At 54.6% G+C, this 17,176-nt stretch overlaps 7 protein-coding genes across 7 annotated transcripts; 3 read left to right on the top strand and 4 right to left on the bottom strand.

Annotated features, from left to right (window-relative positions):
• Nucleotides 1-18: 18 nt before the first annotated feature.
• Nucleotides 19-974, bottom strand: POSPLADRAFT_1081479 (hypothetical protein; the record flags this gene model as incomplete). The annotated part of the gene is made up of 3 exons (XM_024483002.1): nt 19-166; nt 223-458; nt 519-974. Coding segments are annotated over 3 exons (840 nt in total), but the record flags the coding sequence as incomplete, so codon positions are not given.
• Nucleotides 951-2,797, top strand: POSPLADRAFT_1044887 (hypothetical protein; the record flags this gene model as incomplete). Its single annotated transcript, XM_024478633.1, has 5 exons — nt 951-982; nt 1,392-2,206; nt 2,258-2,535; nt 2,588-2,661; nt 2,713-2,797. The coding sequence occupies 5 exons, from the start codon at nt 951-953 to the stop codon at nt 2,795-2,797; spliced, it is 1,284 nt and encodes a 427-aa protein (XP_024342335.1).
• Nucleotides 2,798-2,946: 149 nt separating this feature from the next.
• POSPLADRAFT_1136273 (hypothetical protein) lies at nt 2,947-3,748 on the bottom strand (the record flags this gene model as incomplete). The annotated part of the gene is made up of 2 exons (XM_024484662.1): nt 2,947-3,429; nt 3,497-3,748. 2 exons carry the CDS (start codon nt 3,746-3,748, stop codon nt 2,947-2,949), a joined length of 735 nt encoding a protein of 244 aa, XP_024342334.1.
• A 416-nt stretch (nt 3,749-4,164) lies between these two features.
• Nucleotides 4,165-7,648, top strand: POSPLADRAFT_1134916 (hypothetical protein; the record flags this gene model as incomplete). Its single annotated transcript, XM_024484526.1, has 13 exons — nt 4,165-4,214; nt 4,279-4,617; nt 4,666-4,903; nt 4,953-5,064; nt 5,116-5,509; nt 5,570-5,753; nt 5,806-5,863; nt 5,915-5,964; nt 6,025-6,489; nt 6,544-6,962; nt 7,018-7,322; nt 7,373-7,540; nt 7,593-7,648. The coding sequence occupies 13 exons, from the start codon at nt 4,165-4,167 to the stop codon at nt 7,646-7,648; spliced, it is 2,838 nt and encodes a 945-aa protein (XP_024342333.1).
• A 251-nt stretch (nt 7,649-7,899) lies between these two features.
• On the bottom strand, nt 7,900-10,347 carry POSPLADRAFT_1135223 (hypothetical protein; the record flags this gene model as incomplete). The annotated part of the gene is made up of 14 exons (XM_024484558.1): nt 7,900-8,156; nt 8,211-8,300; nt 8,362-8,485; nt 8,536-8,956; nt 9,009-9,053; nt 9,107-9,225; nt 9,283-9,363; nt 9,414-9,544; nt 9,599-9,754; nt 9,809-9,835; nt 9,900-9,991; nt 10,042-10,062; nt 10,121-10,147; nt 10,205-10,347. 14 exons carry the CDS (start codon nt 10,345-10,347, stop codon nt 7,900-7,902), a joined length of 1,734 nt encoding a protein of 577 aa, XP_024342332.1.
• A 582-nt stretch (nt 10,348-10,929) lies between these two features.
• Nucleotides 10,930-11,958, bottom strand: POSPLADRAFT_1054273 (hypothetical protein; the record flags this gene model as incomplete). The annotated part of the gene is made up of 4 exons (XM_024480503.1): nt 10,930-11,583; nt 11,642-11,667; nt 11,717-11,791; nt 11,853-11,958. The coding sequence occupies 4 exons, from the start codon at nt 11,956-11,958 to the stop codon at nt 10,930-10,932; spliced, it is 861 nt and encodes a 286-aa protein (XP_024342331.1).
• A 656-nt stretch (nt 11,959-12,614) lies between these two features.
• Nucleotides 12,615-17,160, top strand: POSPLADRAFT_1044882 (hypothetical protein; the record flags this gene model as incomplete). The annotated part of the gene is made up of 9 exons (XM_024478632.1): nt 12,615-12,951; nt 12,976-13,178; nt 13,229-13,325; nt 13,711-14,386; nt 14,450-14,780; nt 14,841-15,109; nt 15,165-15,872; nt 16,034-16,184; nt 16,393-17,160. 9 exons carry the CDS (start codon nt 12,615-12,617, stop codon nt 17,158-17,160), a joined length of 3,540 nt encoding a protein of 1,179 aa, XP_024342330.1.
• Nucleotides 17,161-17,176: the final 16 nt, after the last annotated feature.

Here is a 17,176-nt window from a genome sequence, read left to right as displayed (position 1 = left end):
CGGTAGTGCGCGCCGCTGAAAAGCTGATCGTATTTGACCCTGGACTCGGAGCTCCCACGCGACGAGATTAACTCTGCGGGCCACCTCAATGCGCACAGCACTGTCTTTCGAGTGAAGGATGCAGTGGAGATATGCGAAGACAAGGGCATCCAGCGCTGTTGGTGTCCTGTGCGTAACAAATTCAGGACAGAGGTTACTTAAACACACGGGATGGACGCGTACTCAGAACCGAGGAACCACTTGTCTGTGCCGAGACGCTCGGACAGGGACGCAATAGCGTCACGGTACTGAAGCATCACATTGTTACGGTCGAGGTGCGTTCCATAAGGTGGCAGCAGTGAGCTGATGCCTGTGAGGGGCGCTGGAGGGGGGTTGAGCATTGCTTCAAGGGAACGGTGTTTCGCAGGGAAAGGAGTTATGAGCGCTGCGAGGAACGAGGGAGGGGGGTATGAAAGTGCCTACACGCGTCGGAATCAGTTGGATACTCTGGCATTCGACATCACACAGCGTGAACGGACCAGAGCAGCATGTACATTTCCCTCCATGAGTGAAACCCATGCGCGGCTCTCGTCCCTTGCAGCCTCGTCTGCGTAGCCTTCCAGATCGCCTAGTCCCGCGCCAGCCTTTCCATCCGCCCATTCGGGTATAAGGTGTGCTGCCAACAGCTCCCCACCTGGCTCTCCGTCCTTAGTGGGGACTTGGAGATTGGGCAGTCTCCCGTCGATGGCACCGTCTTCAGTGATGTCCCATCGGACATAAATTCCCGACAGGTCGCGGAGAGCAAGATACGCCTGCCACTTCAGGCATTCTACGTCGCTGCTGAGCAAATCCTCGAGCTCTGGACTTTCGTTGCGAGGCGGGTGAATCCAGAGCGTGGGCGCATTGATAGGCCTTGCGGTGTATGGGGACGGGACTGGTGCGTGCGTGTAGACGGGGAACAGGGAAAAGAAATGGCGGAGAGGGGTGGGCAAAGAAAGGCCAGGTATTGAGCTTGGTATTGAGCTTGAAGCCGACATGTTGTGGCGGAAGCAAGCGAATTCAAGGCCTCCTTGGTGGCAGCCCAGCCGGCGTCTACAGGCGCCTTCACTGTGTGATACGTGCACTGGCATGGGGCCCGCTTTCCCCTCCATTGACTGATTATTTATGTCGGGAACACGAGCACCTTATTTTCCACTTGCTCAGACACCAAGCCATATTGTTTCAGGACATTCTGTGGATCCCAGTGATCGGCGCCTAGTGTCGGTGCATTTCTATACTTGGGACTGAAGCTTCGGTTCACTGGGCGCCTGGCCTGACTCGCCTCTCTGTTCATCGTCTGGTATGTTGTGCGCGGCATGGCGAACGCGATCTCTAAACAGGCACTCTCATAGCACTTTCCTGCGCCTGCGAAGATGTTTCTCGACGCCCTCGCCGACGGCAATCTCTCTGCTTGAAAAGACCTACCCCACCGACGCGACCACTAATGTCACCTCTGCCATCGCGCAAAAGCTCTCGCGGAACCTCTACCTCCAGCCCGCGCACCCACTGGGCATCCTCCGCGCCCTCATAGAGTCGCACTTCCCCACCTTCACCGCGCTATCTGGCTGGTCCCCGCTCGTCACGCCTGCGAAGAACTTCGACGACCTCGGCTTCCCGCCCGACCACCCCGGCCGCGCGCTTTCGGACAGCTACTACGTCAACCGCGAGCTCATGCTGCGCACGCACACCTCAGCCCACGAGGTCGAGGTGTTCGCGCGCGGCGAGCGCCGCTGGCTGCTGTCCGCGGACGTCTACCGCCGCGACGAGATTGACGCGTCGCACTATCCCGTGTTCCACCAGATGGAGGGCGCACGCGTCTTCCCCGCCAGCGCAGCCGGTGTCGCGGAGCTCGAGGACAACAACGCGCGTTTGTCCGCGCACCTCGCACAGTCGAACATCGTGATCGAAGACGTCCCGCATCTCTCCACCACTAACCCCGCCCAGCCGTCTCACGACGCCCACCACGCAGGGCTGGTCGCGTTGAACCTGAAGCTGTCGTTGAATAGTCTGATGTTAGCTCTGTTCGGGGGGCGCACAGGTGCCGGCGAGGAGCCGCTGCGCGTGCGGTGGATCGAGGCGTACTTTCCGTTCACGAGTCCGAGCTATGAGGTCGAGGTCTTCTTCCACGGAAAATGGCTCGAGATCCTCGGCTGTGGCGTCGTGCAGCAGCGTACGCTTGATGTGGCAAGTGCGTGTCCGCTGTGTCCGCTCTGCATGCGCGTCTGACGGGCGCTCACAGACGTGCCGAACAATGTCAGCTGGGCTTTCGGCCTTGGGCTCGAGCGCATCGCGATGATCCTCTTCTCCATCCCCGATATACGCCTGTTCTGGTCGGAGGATCCTCGGTTCCTCTCCCAGTTTACTCCGGGCCAGATCACCACGTTCAAACCGTATTCAAAATATCCATCATGCTATAAAGACGTCAGCTTCTGGGTACCGAGTGAAGGCTTGCATGACAATGACGTCTTTGATCTCGTCAGAGACGTGGTTGGGGACCTCGCTGAGGATGTCAAGCTGGTATGTCGTAATATGACGAACCGCTCGTGGACTGCTGATGAAGGAATTGTAGATTGACAACTTCACGCACCCTAAAACAAACCGCACGAGTCGCTGTTACCGCATTAACTATCGCTCAATGGACAGGTGCGCGAAGAAGACAGAACCCACCATTTCTGATACTCAATATATGTCTAGGTCCCTATCTAATGAGGAGACAAACTCACTGCATGTTGACGTTGTATCACGCCTTAAAGATGTGTTCAGAGTCGAGATTCGTTAATTAGGTATCATCAATGCTACATTATATGCTCTAATGGACCATCCCTCGTCGCATGATGGCGTGCACGCATATCATCCTCGTCAATTCGACTAGTCGACATGAACTAATGTCCAGCCAGCCATCGGCATGCAATCCCAGTGGAACCACGGTCATGATCGATCCTGCACAACACCAACTTGGGCGGCGCGCAGAACACGATCCTTGATCATGTATCCGGTCTTTTGGCAGTCAAAGACAGTGCCCGGCTCCTTATCGGGAATGGGAGCCTGGTATAGCGCTTCGTGCCGGTTTGGGTCGAAATTGTCGCCAGTCGGGTCGAATGGCTTAACACCATACTTGAAGAGGGTTTGCAATAGCAGGCGCTGGGTCATCTCCACGCCGTGGTGCAGCTCGCCGAGGTACACATCGGCCGATTTCTCGTCTGGTGATGACGATGCGTTGGAGGAAGAGGCCTCCTGGGCCTTGTCAAGGACGGATTGGGGGACAGACTTGAGAGCCAGAGACAGCACGTCGACGGTCTCGAGCAGGTCGCCCGCAAAACGGGTGATGGCGAAGTCCTTGGTCTGCTCCTTTTCCCTCGCAGCATTACGCTGGAGGTTGAGGTAATCAGCCTGCAGGTAGCGTAACCGACCCTGGTGGGGAGAATGACAGGTATCCGTGAGTAACGCAATGCCAGCGCGCACGCAAGAAGGGACGCACTGTGAGGTCGATGACCTCCGCCTCTTTTTGCCTCAGCTTTGTCTCCACCTCCGACTCGGGCGTCGACCCTGCCGGCTGCTCCGACTCCTTGGGCTCTGTACCCTCGGTTGGCTGTGACTTGTCATCCGAATAATATCGTACGCCAAGTGCCGCCCTCCGGCGGACAACACTTGCATGTGCGCGCGCAGCAGGACGAGCGACAAGAGGGCGAGAGCAGGAGCGGAAGAGGTTGAATGCCTGCGAGCAGCTCATGGCTATAATAGTGGCGATGGTGGACAAGACGAGTGGCCTTTCGACGCGCGGTGACTTGGCAAACGCCCAAATTTTCGGCGAGAGGTGCGTGGGAAGAGTCCCGTGCTCCTGGAAAGAGGGCCTCCCGCGAGCAGCCGCTCTATATACAGGTGGGCTTGCTATTCGCAGCTCTCGCACGTTGGCAACCCCCTTCATGCTCTTCGCGTCGCGTCGCTGAGCCTAGCAGACCCCAGGCCTCCATCGCCGTTCAAGACCGCGCGGGATTTGAGCGGACAGTGCGCTGAGCGCGGCCAGACACACACGACGCAACGCGTGCGCAAGACACGATCCTCAAAAGGCAATCGATGCGAAATATAATCGCGCGCGCTCTCAGGCTCCCCAGCCTGCCCCTCTCTTTCCCCCTTCATCATCGTACGATGGCCACCGTTGGCTGCGCAAAGATCATAGACGGCAATGCCATCGCAAAGTGAGTCCCCGCGGCTTCGCGTTGTCGTGTTCGGCGGGACGGTGCGACTGACCGTGCCGCGCAGGTCGATCCGCGAGGAGGTCGCAGCGCGGATCCGTTCCCTCCAGGCCCAGCACTCCCGCTTCCAGCCCCAGCTCGCCATCATACAGGCGGGTGCTCGTCCTGACTCGGCCGTCTATGTGCGCATGAAGGCCAAGGCAGCTGAGGAGGTCGGCATAAAGTTCAAGCACGTTAGCATTCCTGCCGAGTCCGACGTCGATGAGGTTGTAGAGCTCGTCAAGAAGCTCAACGACGATGTATCGATCAGTGGTATTCTCGTGCAGTTGCCCCTCGGTGACCATGTTGGCGCTGATGGAGAGCGCACCGTGACCGAGGCGGTCAGCCCCGAAAAGGACGTCGACGGGTGAGCATCTCAAGGCACGCACGGATTCGATTTCCTGACACCGTCCAGATTCCATGCGTACAACATCGGACATCTCTCTTCGCGGGCATCGGATCCTCTCTTCACGCCATGCACTCCCACTGGTGTGATTCGGTTATTGGAATCGACCGGAGTTTCTATCTCGGGTGCTCAGGCGGTTGTCCTCGGACGCAGTGACATCGTCGGCAGCCCTGTGGCAGCCATGCTCAGGAATCGCGATGCTACGGTTACTCAGTGCCACAGCCGAACCAAGAACCTGCCAGAGATTGTATGTTCGACCAGAATCTAGACGGCGACGTGAATTGACTGTGCACCAGGTCAAAACTGCTGACATTGTTGTGTCTGCCATCGGCAAGCCTGAGTTTGTTCAGGGTTCTTGGCTCAAGCCCGGTGCAGTGGTCATTGACGTTGGCACGAACTATATCCCGGGTACGATCTCCCATATAGCCATACCAATAGGCGTCTGACCTCCCCCTCCAGACGCTACCAAGAAGTCTGGCCAGCGTCTCGTCGGTGATGTCAATTTTGCCTCTGCGTCTGCCGTTGCATCGCACATCACGCCTGTCCCCGGTGGTGTGGGTCCGATGACAGTCGCAATGCTTATGGCAAACACCCTACGGTCCGCGGAGCGCCTCTGGGAACGTGCACGCGGATTGAAGCTCAAGCCGCTCAAGCTCGATGTCAAGGAGAAGGTGCCGAGCGATATCGAGATTGCGATGGCCCAGACACCGAAGCCAGTAACCCAGCTCGCACATGAGATTGGGCTGTTGCCGGACGAGCTCGAGAGCTATGGAAAATACAAGGCAAAAGTGGAGCTGAGCGTGCTCGACCGCCTCGCGCACCGCAAGGACGGCAAGTACATCATCATCTCGGGGTGCGTTAAGTAGTCTCTTTTTTTTTTTGCCAGGCGGGGATGCTCATGCGCGGGTTGCAGTATTACGCCGACACCGCTGGGTGAGGGCAAGTCGACGACGACGATCGGTCTCGCGCAGGCGCTGGGCGCCCATCTTGGACGTCCCGCGTTCGCTTGTGTGCGTCAACCAAGTCAGGGACCCACCTTCGGTATCAAGGGTGGTGCTGCCGGTGGTGGCTACAGCCAGGTCATTCCTATGGATGAGGTGAATGCATTCGTGCAATTGAGTTGCTGCATTGTTTTATCAAGAACAATAGTTTAATCTGCACTTGACGGGTGATATTCATGCCGTCACGGCTGCCAACAACCTCTTGGGTATGGTTTTGCTCTTTGAATCTGCATAGAATCTGCTGAACGTGAACATAGCCGCTGCTCTGGATGCTCGTATGTTCCATGAGGCCACCCAGTCCGATAAGGTGAGTTTGCTCGTCATTGTTGCTAAGCTGCAATCCTGATTGACTTCTTTGTACCTCCAGGCCTTGTACAGTCGTCTTGTGCCAGCCAAGAAGGGCAAGCGGGAGTTCGCTCCCCTGATGTTCAAACGCTTAGCGAAGCTCGGCATCGATAAGACTGACCCCAACGACCTCACGCCCGAGGAGATCAAACGCTTCGCGCGCATTGACGTCGACCCCGCTACTATCACCTGGAACCGCGTCCTCGACGTGAACGACCGGTTCCTGCGCAAGATTACCGTGGGCCAGGCGCCATCTGAGCAAGGACACGAGCGTGTCGCAGGCTTCGACATCTCCGTCGCGAGTGAATGCATGGCCGTGCTCGCACTGACGACTGGTCTGGAAGATATGCGCGAGAGGCTGGGTGCAATGGTTGTGGCCACCAGCAAGCAGGGTGACCCGATCACTGCAGATGACATTGGTGTCGGTGGTGCCCTCGCTGTCCTCATGAAGGATGCTGTCAAGCCCAATCTGATGCAGACCCTGGAGGTAGGTCGTGTCTGTGTTTTGTGGGTGCGTATATGCTCGCTCACCAGGTTTCAGGGTACTCCCGTCTTCGTTCATGCAGGGCCTTTCGCAAACATCGCGCACGGCAATTCGTCCATTCTCGCTGATCGTGTCGCGCTAAAGCTTGCGGGAACGGAGGAGGGCGACTCCGCTGACCGTGTTGGTTACGTGCTGACCGAGGGTGGTTTCGGAGCGGACATGGGAATGGAGAAGTTCTGTAACATCAAGTGCCGTGTCAGCGGTCTCAAGCCGGATGCGACCATCATCGTGGCAACTACCCGCGCGTTGAAGATGCATGGAGGTGGACCCGATGTGACGCCCGGCAAGCCGCTGGCCGATACATACACCAAGGAGGATCTTGTCACTCTGAAGGAGGGCTGCAAAAACTTGGTGAAGCATATCGAGAACTCGCGCAAGTTTGGCCTCAAGGTCATTGTGGCGATCAACCAGTTCGCGTACGTTGCAATAATAGTCGCTTCTGCGACGCTATGCTAACACTGTCTCACATAGGTCTGACACGCCTGCTGAGCTTGAGCTCGTCCGGCAAGAGTCGTTGGCCGGCGGTGCCGATGCTGCTGTCGTTAGCAACCACTGGGCTGAGGGTGGTCCCGGTGCTCGTGCCCTTGCTGAGGCAGTCATCGCGACATGCGAGGGAGAGTCTGGATTCAAGTATTTGTACGACCTCGACCTCCCCATTGTCGACAAGATCAGCAGCATTTGCAAGGAGATCTACGGTGCAGACGGCATCGAGCTGAGCGAGTTGGCTCAAAAGCAGATCGAAACCTACACTCGCCAGGGCTTCGGCAACCTCGCTAGTCAGTATCGTCATTGCAGTGTTAGTTGATATCGCTGACGCCGTCGGTAGTCTGTATGGCGAAGACCCAGTACTCGTTCTCTCACGACCCGAAGCTCAAGGGCGTGGCGACGGGCTTCACCGTCCCTATCAGAGAAGTGCGCCTGTCTGCAGGTGCAGGGTTCCTTTACCCTCTGTGCGGTGACATGCAAACTATGCCTGGCCTTGGAACGCGCCCAGGTAGGTTTCCTTTAATTACCCATGATGTAGCGCGCTGATTTCACCTGTGTAGGTTTCTGGGAGGTCGGACTGGACCCTGCAACCGGCAGGGTTGTTGGTCTTTTCTAGACGGATCGCTGGCCCTCTAGACTCATCTTCATCAGATAGACTCTAGACGTAGGATCACCGTCTCAACACGGAGCTGTGTACCGTTCAACACGGAAGCGAAGGCGGGCCTCATCGCTCCGCCGAGTGTTGCAGTCAGTGTCACGCAGGGCTCTCCGGGGAGCAGGCCGCGGAATGGGGAGGAGCATTGTATGTATCGAGTGTCCATGTACCGTGATGCTACACAGACAACGGCGGTGAAAATTCTATGGCGACTAGTTACCGAATTTTGTCTGCCTTCCACCAGGCAACCTGGGGATAGTCACCGACAGATGCGCCAAGGGATTGAACGTTGGGAACTCAAATGTGTTGCCTGTCGCCAGCGACCCACTGATCTGGTCATAGGTGATGTTGTCCAACGCTGCATCGACAGTTCTGTAGTAGGTATTGCCCTTGAGGTCGACGTAGCTAAAGGTGTTGTTATTTGTGCCATTGCCGTAATTTCCCTCGGACGAGATCACAAAGAAACCAGCTTCAATCAGTAATCAGCAATATCCTGACGGGTTACAATCTCAGAACAACTCACTTGCGTACTGGTGTTCCGCGATCGTAGAACCTAGTATGAAGGGACTGGGCAGGGAATTCCGATTGTACGAGTGATCGAATACTGCCGAGACTGAAGGATAGCGTTAGCGGGATGATGGATAGGAATCTCCTCGTGTTGTGCTATCACTCACACTCTGTCCCCTCAGAATTCAAGAGGGTAAGATTGATGTACAGCGGATATGAGAACTGGTCACTGAGAGACACTACGCCGTTGTGCGTAGACAGGAATGACCCAGTCGCTGTTTGCGCGACGTTCTGTGTAGATGACTTAGATCGAGTGTACATGTCATAAAGAATCTACTGACCTGAACGTAGGTGTCGTCCAAATAGTACTGAGTATTCGAGTACTCCAAATTTTGCGTCCACGTCACGTAGGTGTACTGCCCGCTCCCACTGACGATCTCGCTCTCGATGTGGATGCTGCGCGTCGCAGACACCGTCACGTTCACATCGCCATTCGCACCGACGCTCCCCGTCGTGCTCGTCTGGGCGTACGGTTGCACATCGTACACCGTGATCTTGCCAGTTGTCGGCTTGGACGACGGATCGGTCACGACCTGCAGGTTGCCCGAGACGTACCAGTTGTCGTTGATCGCGTGGTCTGTCTCGGCGGAGACGACGTCGATGCTGATGTTGTGTGGCTGGCCGTCGGCCAGCACGGGCACGAACGGCGTGAGGTCTATGAAATACGTGGGGAGGTCTAGCGCCCCGTAGGAAGTGATCGGTCTAGAATTTCAAACGTAAACCGTAATCAAGAAGCCATGTCTCCCAGACTTACTGCCACGAGGACGGGATGATCCCTCCTGTAAATATCACCGCGTAACTGCGTCCATCGTGTTGGTGTCAATATGCATGCAACCATGTCTGGACGCTTACGGGAACGCGACTCCCGCGACCTGACCGTCCACCAGCATGCGCACTTCGCGAAATGGTCCATTGCCATAGGTTGTTCCGCTAGGCAAATCAGACAGGTATTCGTTCGCGGTGTTGTAATACTGCAAACAGACGCAACGTCAAAATCATCACTGCTATCTTTACGTGAGCGGACTCACCCAGAACTCCTCATCACCGTTGCCAGAGGCATAGAGTTCGGCATAGATCTGTACCGCGTTCTGAGGCACTGTCACATTAAGCTGAGGTCGCGTGAGCAACGGAAGTGCCTGATACTCAAGGAGACGCGTACCGAGAAAATAGGAGGAACAGAAGCGTCATCCCCTGTGTTGTTTGCAAGGGTAGTAACGGGGATAATGGTATTTGCACGAGGAGCGGGCGGATGGGCCGCAGACGACGCGTAGAAGGTCGCATGCAAGGTCGCTATTCAGACACATTCGGGTAAACCACGCTATACAAGTACGACAGGTGGCTCACTCGCGTATTGCCCGTTAAGTCCGGTTTCGATAATATTATCAAGTTCGAGAATGAATGTGCCCGGTTCTGAAAAGAGCGGCGTGTACCGAGTCACGTCCTTCAAGTATGTCCAGATGATACCGTCGTATGTGGGCTCTGGCGTTGATGTACGCCATACTACCATTCAACTGTATCAGATGGGTCAGTCAACTGTATGGAGACGAGACTCACTCTCAACGTTCTGAAACGTGAATATACCTGGACAGCAATGGCACATTCTAGTCTCGGCTACAGATAAAGGTAGCACAACGCAGATACTCACCCAGACGATCATATTGCGTTCCGTTCGATGTAACGGTAAAGTTCAAGCTTATACCAGCCCACGAACCGACAGGACCACAATCCGTCGGTGGTCTAGAAGAGCGCGAATAAGACGACGTAGCGCGTCAGATCTATGTACGTACGTGTACTGCACGATCTCCGGGCTGTAGTATGACCGTGGTCAACGGACACTTCAGGTCATAGGAGTTCTACAATACTTACTCTCCGTAGGAATTTCCAAACGTGCGCCTTTACACGGCAAATAGGCTCAATTGCTTGGCATTCTCAGCGCACACTTGTACTCACTCAAGAATCTGAATAGTGCATTGCTCCGCGTCCTGGGGTAAGGGTGGGGGCTGGGCAACCTGGAAGTCAACAAGCACCGCGGAACGCGACACCGACGCCAAAGACAGTCCGAGACCAAGGAACTGTAGGAACCGCTGTAGCATCGCGGGCATTCCGAGGGTGGTGGGACAAGTCCCGGCCTCTGCTCAGGGTCGTTAAATATATATACGGTCGGCAGGGTCATCTTCCCACTGGAGACTTTAGACCGGTGTGACGGAAGACCATGCGGTTGTATCAGAACAAAGATAGTTGTGTACCTAGATGAGCACATAGGACACGAGGACTAGTATAAGCATAGACAGATGAGTCATGACCTCAGCGCATTGGACACAGGGCCATAAAGATGTTCGCGAATTCGGGTCCATGCATTGGAGACGAAGGAGAATGTCAACTCCCGAGGCGCGCACGATCGTCGACAAGCAATTGGCGCTGAGTTGTTGACAACGAGATGATAGAAAGCACCGCACCGACAGCAGAATTAGGCTTTAAATGTCGAAGTAACTATGCTGGGACTAGACGAATAAATTATATACATGTACAGAGACCTTCAGAGTCCTCAGCGTGACGGCCGAGGCTATCAGTAGGACAACGTGATCGTACTGATCACTCGGCGCGCCCTAGCACAGCATCGAGGTTAGTTTCGTAATTCGCGACCTCATGGCAGGGACGCACCTATAAATGTACGCCTACAGCTCCTGGTTGAAGATGTCCTCTTCGTTCACCGGCTCCGCGACCCGAGCAACCTCTCTCTCTGGCGCCCGTTGCCGCTCACCATACAGCCCACCCTCCGGGTCCTCGGGGAACTCTGTCGTTGACGAGTTGCGCGAGTACGTCTCCGAATCAGCATCAGCAGGGGCCGCCTTGCTCTTTCGCTTGGACTTGCGCTTCTTCGCTGAGCCATTTGCATCGGTAATCGAGTACGCGTCCTCCGTCCTGGCCCACCGGTCCTTCTTGTCTTTCTTCTTTCGCCGGCTCTTCTTGTTCGTGTCGACAGGTGCAGCGTCGTCAAAGTTCGCGGGATACCTCCAGCGTGACGAGGACTCAACGCTGGCACGGTCGCCGTTCGCCCCGTAGTAGCGCTCCTCGTTGCGGCTCCAGAACTCTCCGCTAGCGTTGGGTGGGCGTCCGTCGCCGTCCTGCGAGGCGAGGTCGACGCTGGAACCTCCTTCCTGTCCCTCCTCTAACGACTGGTTTCGCAGGGTAGATGTGGGCAGGCGGTCGCCGTAGCGGCTTGCCCACTGTGATCGCCGCTCTTTGCGCTTGATCTCGGAGGTGTCTACCAGGCCGTATCGTTGCACCCACTTGGGTGTCCGCTTGTGGTTCTTGTTGTTGCGTATGTTCTGTAGATGCAGAGAAGTATGTGTATGCCACAAAGCATAAGTTCTGCGAGCAACATACCTGTATGTAGAAGTTATGACAATGACCTGGTGAGGACCTCAGCGCCATCCGCAGGAGGACTACGGAGCGACATACCAGGAATATACCCGCAAATGGTGAGTATCAGGTTGATGAAGAAGTCGGAGCCGATGCCAAAGCGTGCCGCTACAGCTGTTGGAGCGGATCCCAGCATCAGCGACCGCTAACATCCCCAGTCTCCGCAGAAGCGCACCGAGCGGCGGGAGCAGAGTCCCCATAATGAACAGCAATACCGCATACCCATGGTGCCGGCGGGGAGTTAGGTCCACCTTAGTGAACGCCTGCGGCCTCGAAGTCATCACGCGACGCCGTGAGGACGAGGAGGTAGTAGTACTATGTAAAGAGATCGGCCGCTTGTCGACTGCAGGGGCCGGGCAGTGACAAGCGCCTTGGCAGCCACCGCTTGTTGATGCGACTTTGTCTCCCGGTGGCGGATAACCGCATGTGAAACTCTGTTATACAGTATGCTTGCTCTGATTCCTCAGCTTGTTTTTCGATAATGGTCTATGCACCCAGCTCACTCCAATCCGTGTACGCAGAATAAATGAGCGGACTTCCCACGTCGGCTGACCATTTGGTTCAGAAGTCCCTATAACCAGGTATCCTGAGTTGGATTCGGGTTCACAGGTTCATTTCCGAACACATGTCTCGCTCGATTTCTGCTATATTCTACTCTTATGACATTGGCTGCTTGAATGATCGAGCACGGTTAGCCATCGGGCAGGGTCAGTTGTTCCCAGCATCTCCTCATATCGGTTCTCATGACACGTTGGGCAGCAGATATCAATTGTCCGCCGTACACGTTGACACCTTCTTGACGCCTCGCGGAGAGCGCGTGTCTCCTGGTGGGCTGGTACTTATATCTTCGTTGGTACCGTGTCGTCCAACGTCCTTGCATACTCTTTGCCTGCTCATTCTCAAGATCCCCCTACGCGCCTCACGTTGCGAACCCAACATGCAGATGCACATCTATGGTATTGATTATAACGCTACCAAGCATGAGGTAAAGAAAGCAATTGCAGATGCGCTCCATGACGAGTATTTCTTCGACGCTATGGATCCCAGCACCCGACAAATCAACTTCAAAGTGACGCTTGAAATGGACGACGCCCGCGGTCTGCGCAACACCGGCCAAGGAACACTGATGTTGCCCAGTTTGCGATCATACAACCTGTATAACCGGTTCAAGAGATGGCTCGCAATAGACAGCAACGAGATCATTGTTCATAATCGTCCTCTTCGCTTTCGCCGCAGTGAGGCTGACGCCCGACGCACCGATGCGGATTACCTCAGTAAGTCTCGGTACGTTGCACCAGAACATGAGGGAGCTCGCGAGGAGAAGGTAGATGCCGTGAGGGAACACATCCGTGCAGACCGAGTCCAATTCGGGGTGCTGTTCTATCCCTCGGGGACAGGACCCCGCGATCTCGCCTTCTCATCAGAATGGGAGTACCGCCGTAAGCATCTCGTACAGCCATGGATAGTAGTGGACTACGACAACAAGAAGGTCCGGATTGAGGTGTGTCTTCTTTAGCATGAGAAGAGTAACAGCGCATCAATCTCCTGTAGCTCGGCGATTTTAGTGCAGGAAATCTGGAAGCATATATTATCATCAATTTTGCCGAAATCGAAAAGATCGGAGTAGGGCATGATTTCGGTAACGTTTGTGAGTGTGCATTTAGTTCTTTTTGCTGGCTCTCATACTAGCACAGTCGCATGTTTGGCGCTACGCTCGAGACCTGCCCTCGAGAAGCCCTACAACAACACCTATGAAACATCGACCTTTTATAATGAGGCTTATGATGGTGAGGTGGATGGTCCCTCTGAGATTGATTCCGAGACTACCAATTATTTGAGCGACGCAATCCCGGAGGATGCCGAGAGCTCTGACGAAGAAGAATCGTCAGAAGAAGAAGCGAGTCATCATGAGCCCGGAGACTGTCGTCGTCGTCGCTCCCCCGCCGTGAACACACATGAGCCCAATCTGCCTCGCCAGTCAATCGAATACCGTAGGCAGCGCATTTCTTGCCTTGACGAGATACATGGCCAAGTGATGCAGTTCGCAACCCACCTTCGGTTGATATTTCCCAATGAGCAAGAGCTCCAACATTTCAGGCACCACTGTCAAGTGGTAGGCCTGCCGACATTTAGCGCAAGATTAGAGGCAATTACAACCAGCTTTTTCTCGCGAGACAAACTGCAAAGGATGCGTATGTGGATGCGCGGGTTCAACCACGACTGGCCTTTTGCTTTCCAGCTCAACGCGCTGCTCCTTAACGGACAACTCAACACGGAGGAACTCAGGCAACTTCGACCCCACATCGAGGAGTTACATAAAACGATGCCGCACCAGGCAGCAGACATCTTGAGGTACTTCAGACTGGCCTTGTCTTCTGATCGTACCCTTAATAGCAACCCTGAACAATGTCTCGCGCGGGTCGCAGGCGAACGTGTCTCGCTTTTCGACCATCGTAACCCCAGAAGTGTTTTCTTTGCCTGCCAGCACGTCACGTTTACCCCTACGCGCATGATCCTGGAAGGCCCAACACGTGTGCAATCAAACAGTGTTATCCGCAAGTACTGGCCACACAGAGACCATTTCATCCGCGTCAACTTCCTCGATGAGAATTTGTCTCAGTATCGTTTCGACAGGGAAGTCGACGGTCCAGCGTTCCTGCACGATCATGTTGGTAACGTCCTCAAAGGCGGGTTCGAGGTGGCTGGCAGGTCTTTCGAGCTGCTTGGCTATTCCAACTCTTCCCTCGACAGCCATGTATTTTGGTTCGTCAGTCCTTTCGACTATTCTCCAGACTCAGAGATGCAACCGGCGGTTCGCATGACCGCGGACCGAATTCGAGGTGCTCTGGGCGATCTGTCGGAGATCAAGATTCCTGCGAAGTACGCCGCTCGCATAGGTCAAGCGTTCACCTCCACTATGTGCTCCATGCCGATTTCCAGAGACCAGTGGGAGGAGATCGACGAGATTTGGGAGGACAGGGAGAATCCGCGGTCGCATACCGACGGGGTGGGAAGACTTTCGCAGGCATTGATGGATCGTATCTGGGATATCGTCTGCAATCTATATCCTGACTACGGTGTTTACGGAGTGAAACCATCTGCTGTGAGTGCTCGTTTTGGCTTGTTCCATCTGCTGTATCATGTAAACTTACTGTTCGTATAGGTACAATTCCGTTTTCTCGGTAAGAGCTTCAACACTATTGTGCAAAAGATAACTCATTCGTCCTCACCGCTAGGGTACAAGGGCGTGTTAGCGGTGGACCCTCAACTTTCGGGGGAGAGAATATGCTTCAGACCCGAGATGAGGAAGTTTAAACCACTGATCTGCCCATATTGTCGGGAGGGCAATTTGGATTTCTGCCCGCATGAGAATGACCAGAACCTTCATATTGCAGATATTTTCGACAGCCCGAAGCGGGCCTACTTGACCCGGTATGTGCCATGGCCTAGTCTAGAACTCAAATACAAATTGACATGCACCTTGAAGAGACTTGGTTTCAATTCTAGAAGATCGCGGCGTGCACCTCAAAGCATTCATGGATCTCCAGCAGGAAGCGAAGATGAAGACGTATCAGGCACGGGACTCTGTAACTCAATTCATAGATATCCTGCAGACGCATCACATGGGATTCCAATTCCGCCTCCCTCGATTGTTGGAACGACTGGACAGCCTGGGTGTTGATGCTACCAGGGACCAAAAAGCGGATGACTTCACGCGACGCGTACGAGAACACGCTATCCAACACGTTCTATGCGACATGAAAAACAGAGCTCGCATCCCGGTACCCCGCTCGTATCTCTTGGTGGGTGTTGCGGACGAAGGACCGGCGTACACGAAGCAAGGCTATGAGAATGTGTTTCAGCTTGGTGCAAATCAGATATTCGGTCCGTACATCTTGTATACTTGCTCCCAAGTGCTGACAGCGAGGCGTGGGCATCATGATTTCTTGCAGCCTGCATTCAACAAAGTCCAGATGCAGAACCACAGTGGCTCAGTGGCAATTGTATTATTACGAGGAGCCCTCAGGTACATCCTGGTGATGGTACGCGGTGCATCGTCATGGTATTTCTCATACAGAGAGCTAACCGTATTCCTCAGTGCAGCGCGTTGTTGCTATTGGGAGACCATCCCTAACAGAAGGGCAGATTTGCCTATTCGATCATATGAAGAACGTAGTTGTGCTTCCTTCCGTTGGTATGTAGATAGCCATTTGATTGAGTTGACAGTATCGCAGCGTGAACTCGTGTCTTCACTCTAGGCGGGAGATCGCTGGCTTCATGCCTCGGCGGAGGCGACCTTGACGGGTATCTTAACAATATGTTTTGCGCATTTCGGGAAACTGATTTCATTTGTAGTGATCTGTACTATGTCTTTCAATATTACCAGCTGCTTCCTACAATACACATTGCACCAGCGTCGTACAATGATATCAAGCCCCCTGGCCGGCCCTTTGACTGGACTGATGTCTGTGACTTCATCACAGAGTATATGCACTCAGATGCGCTGGTACGTAAAGTTGGTGCTCGGAATATTCAGGGGCTAACAGTACGTTGTCAGGGTATACTGTCTGTCCGACGGCTAATTATTGCTGGTGAGATACGTGTGCTATTTCGCAATCTTATTGCGCTTACTGTTGGACGCTTTAGATCAATCCAAGGTCAGCAAGTCGCAATCTACCCTAAGTTGACATGTCAAGGTTGACTCGACCATACAGCACGGCAGCCATGACCCGCGCTGCATGAGGCTTGCAGAGCTATGTAGTGACGCAGTTGACTACCCAAAGACAGGGCGACCGGTCGACATGCGCACGGCGCCTGGCAAGTTAATGCAGTACAACCCTGACTGGTATGCCGATGAAGATACGAATGCCAATCCGTTGGCGGACTCGTACCAGTCCGACCGCGTACTCGGACACCTTTATCGCGGTATCAAGCTCGGCGTTATCGAGCCATCTGAACGTACTCCGGGTATCTCCCCTGAAATTTCGTTGTCGACACAGCGCCTCAATGACAGCACGTCGAGGGTAATTTTGCCGCTGGTCCGGGGTCATCTGGATGGAATACCTGCTGCTCTCACGGGCTATCAAGACGTCCTTCCCACGTTCAAGGTGTATCTCGCCGAGCTCCGATGCATCGCATTCACGCACTCGCTGTCGCTAAAGGCAGGATCATTCATTACAGAGGAGGAGATTGTCCTCGGCGTCATACTCATGACGAGCTCGGAACGTCGTATGAAGAAAGACAGGACATACCGGATGCGCGATGACACAACCGATCTTGTGCAGCAGATCCGTCGTAGCTTGCTGTCCATTTCTGGAGACACACCTTCGGTGGATGAACTACGGGCAGGGCTAAGGAAAGCGTGGGCGGCATGGGGACTAAGCGTACAGAATCGCAAGCTATACGGGGCTCATAGCTTTGGCTTCATAGCCTTAGGGGTGATCTTCGACTGTTTGGACAAGCTGGCTGCCACTACCGCATGATTGATCGCCAATACTT

This window comes from Postia placenta (assembly GCF_002117355.1).
Source record: "Postia placenta MAD-698-R-SB12 unplaced genomic scaffold POSPLAscaffold_3, whole genome shotgun sequence".
NCBI lineage: Eukaryota > Fungi > Basidiomycota > Agaricomycetes > Polyporales > Adustoporiaceae > Rhodonia > Rhodonia placenta.
Note: the sequence above shows the minus strand (reverse complement) of the source record. Positions and strands in the feature narration are given on the sequence as shown.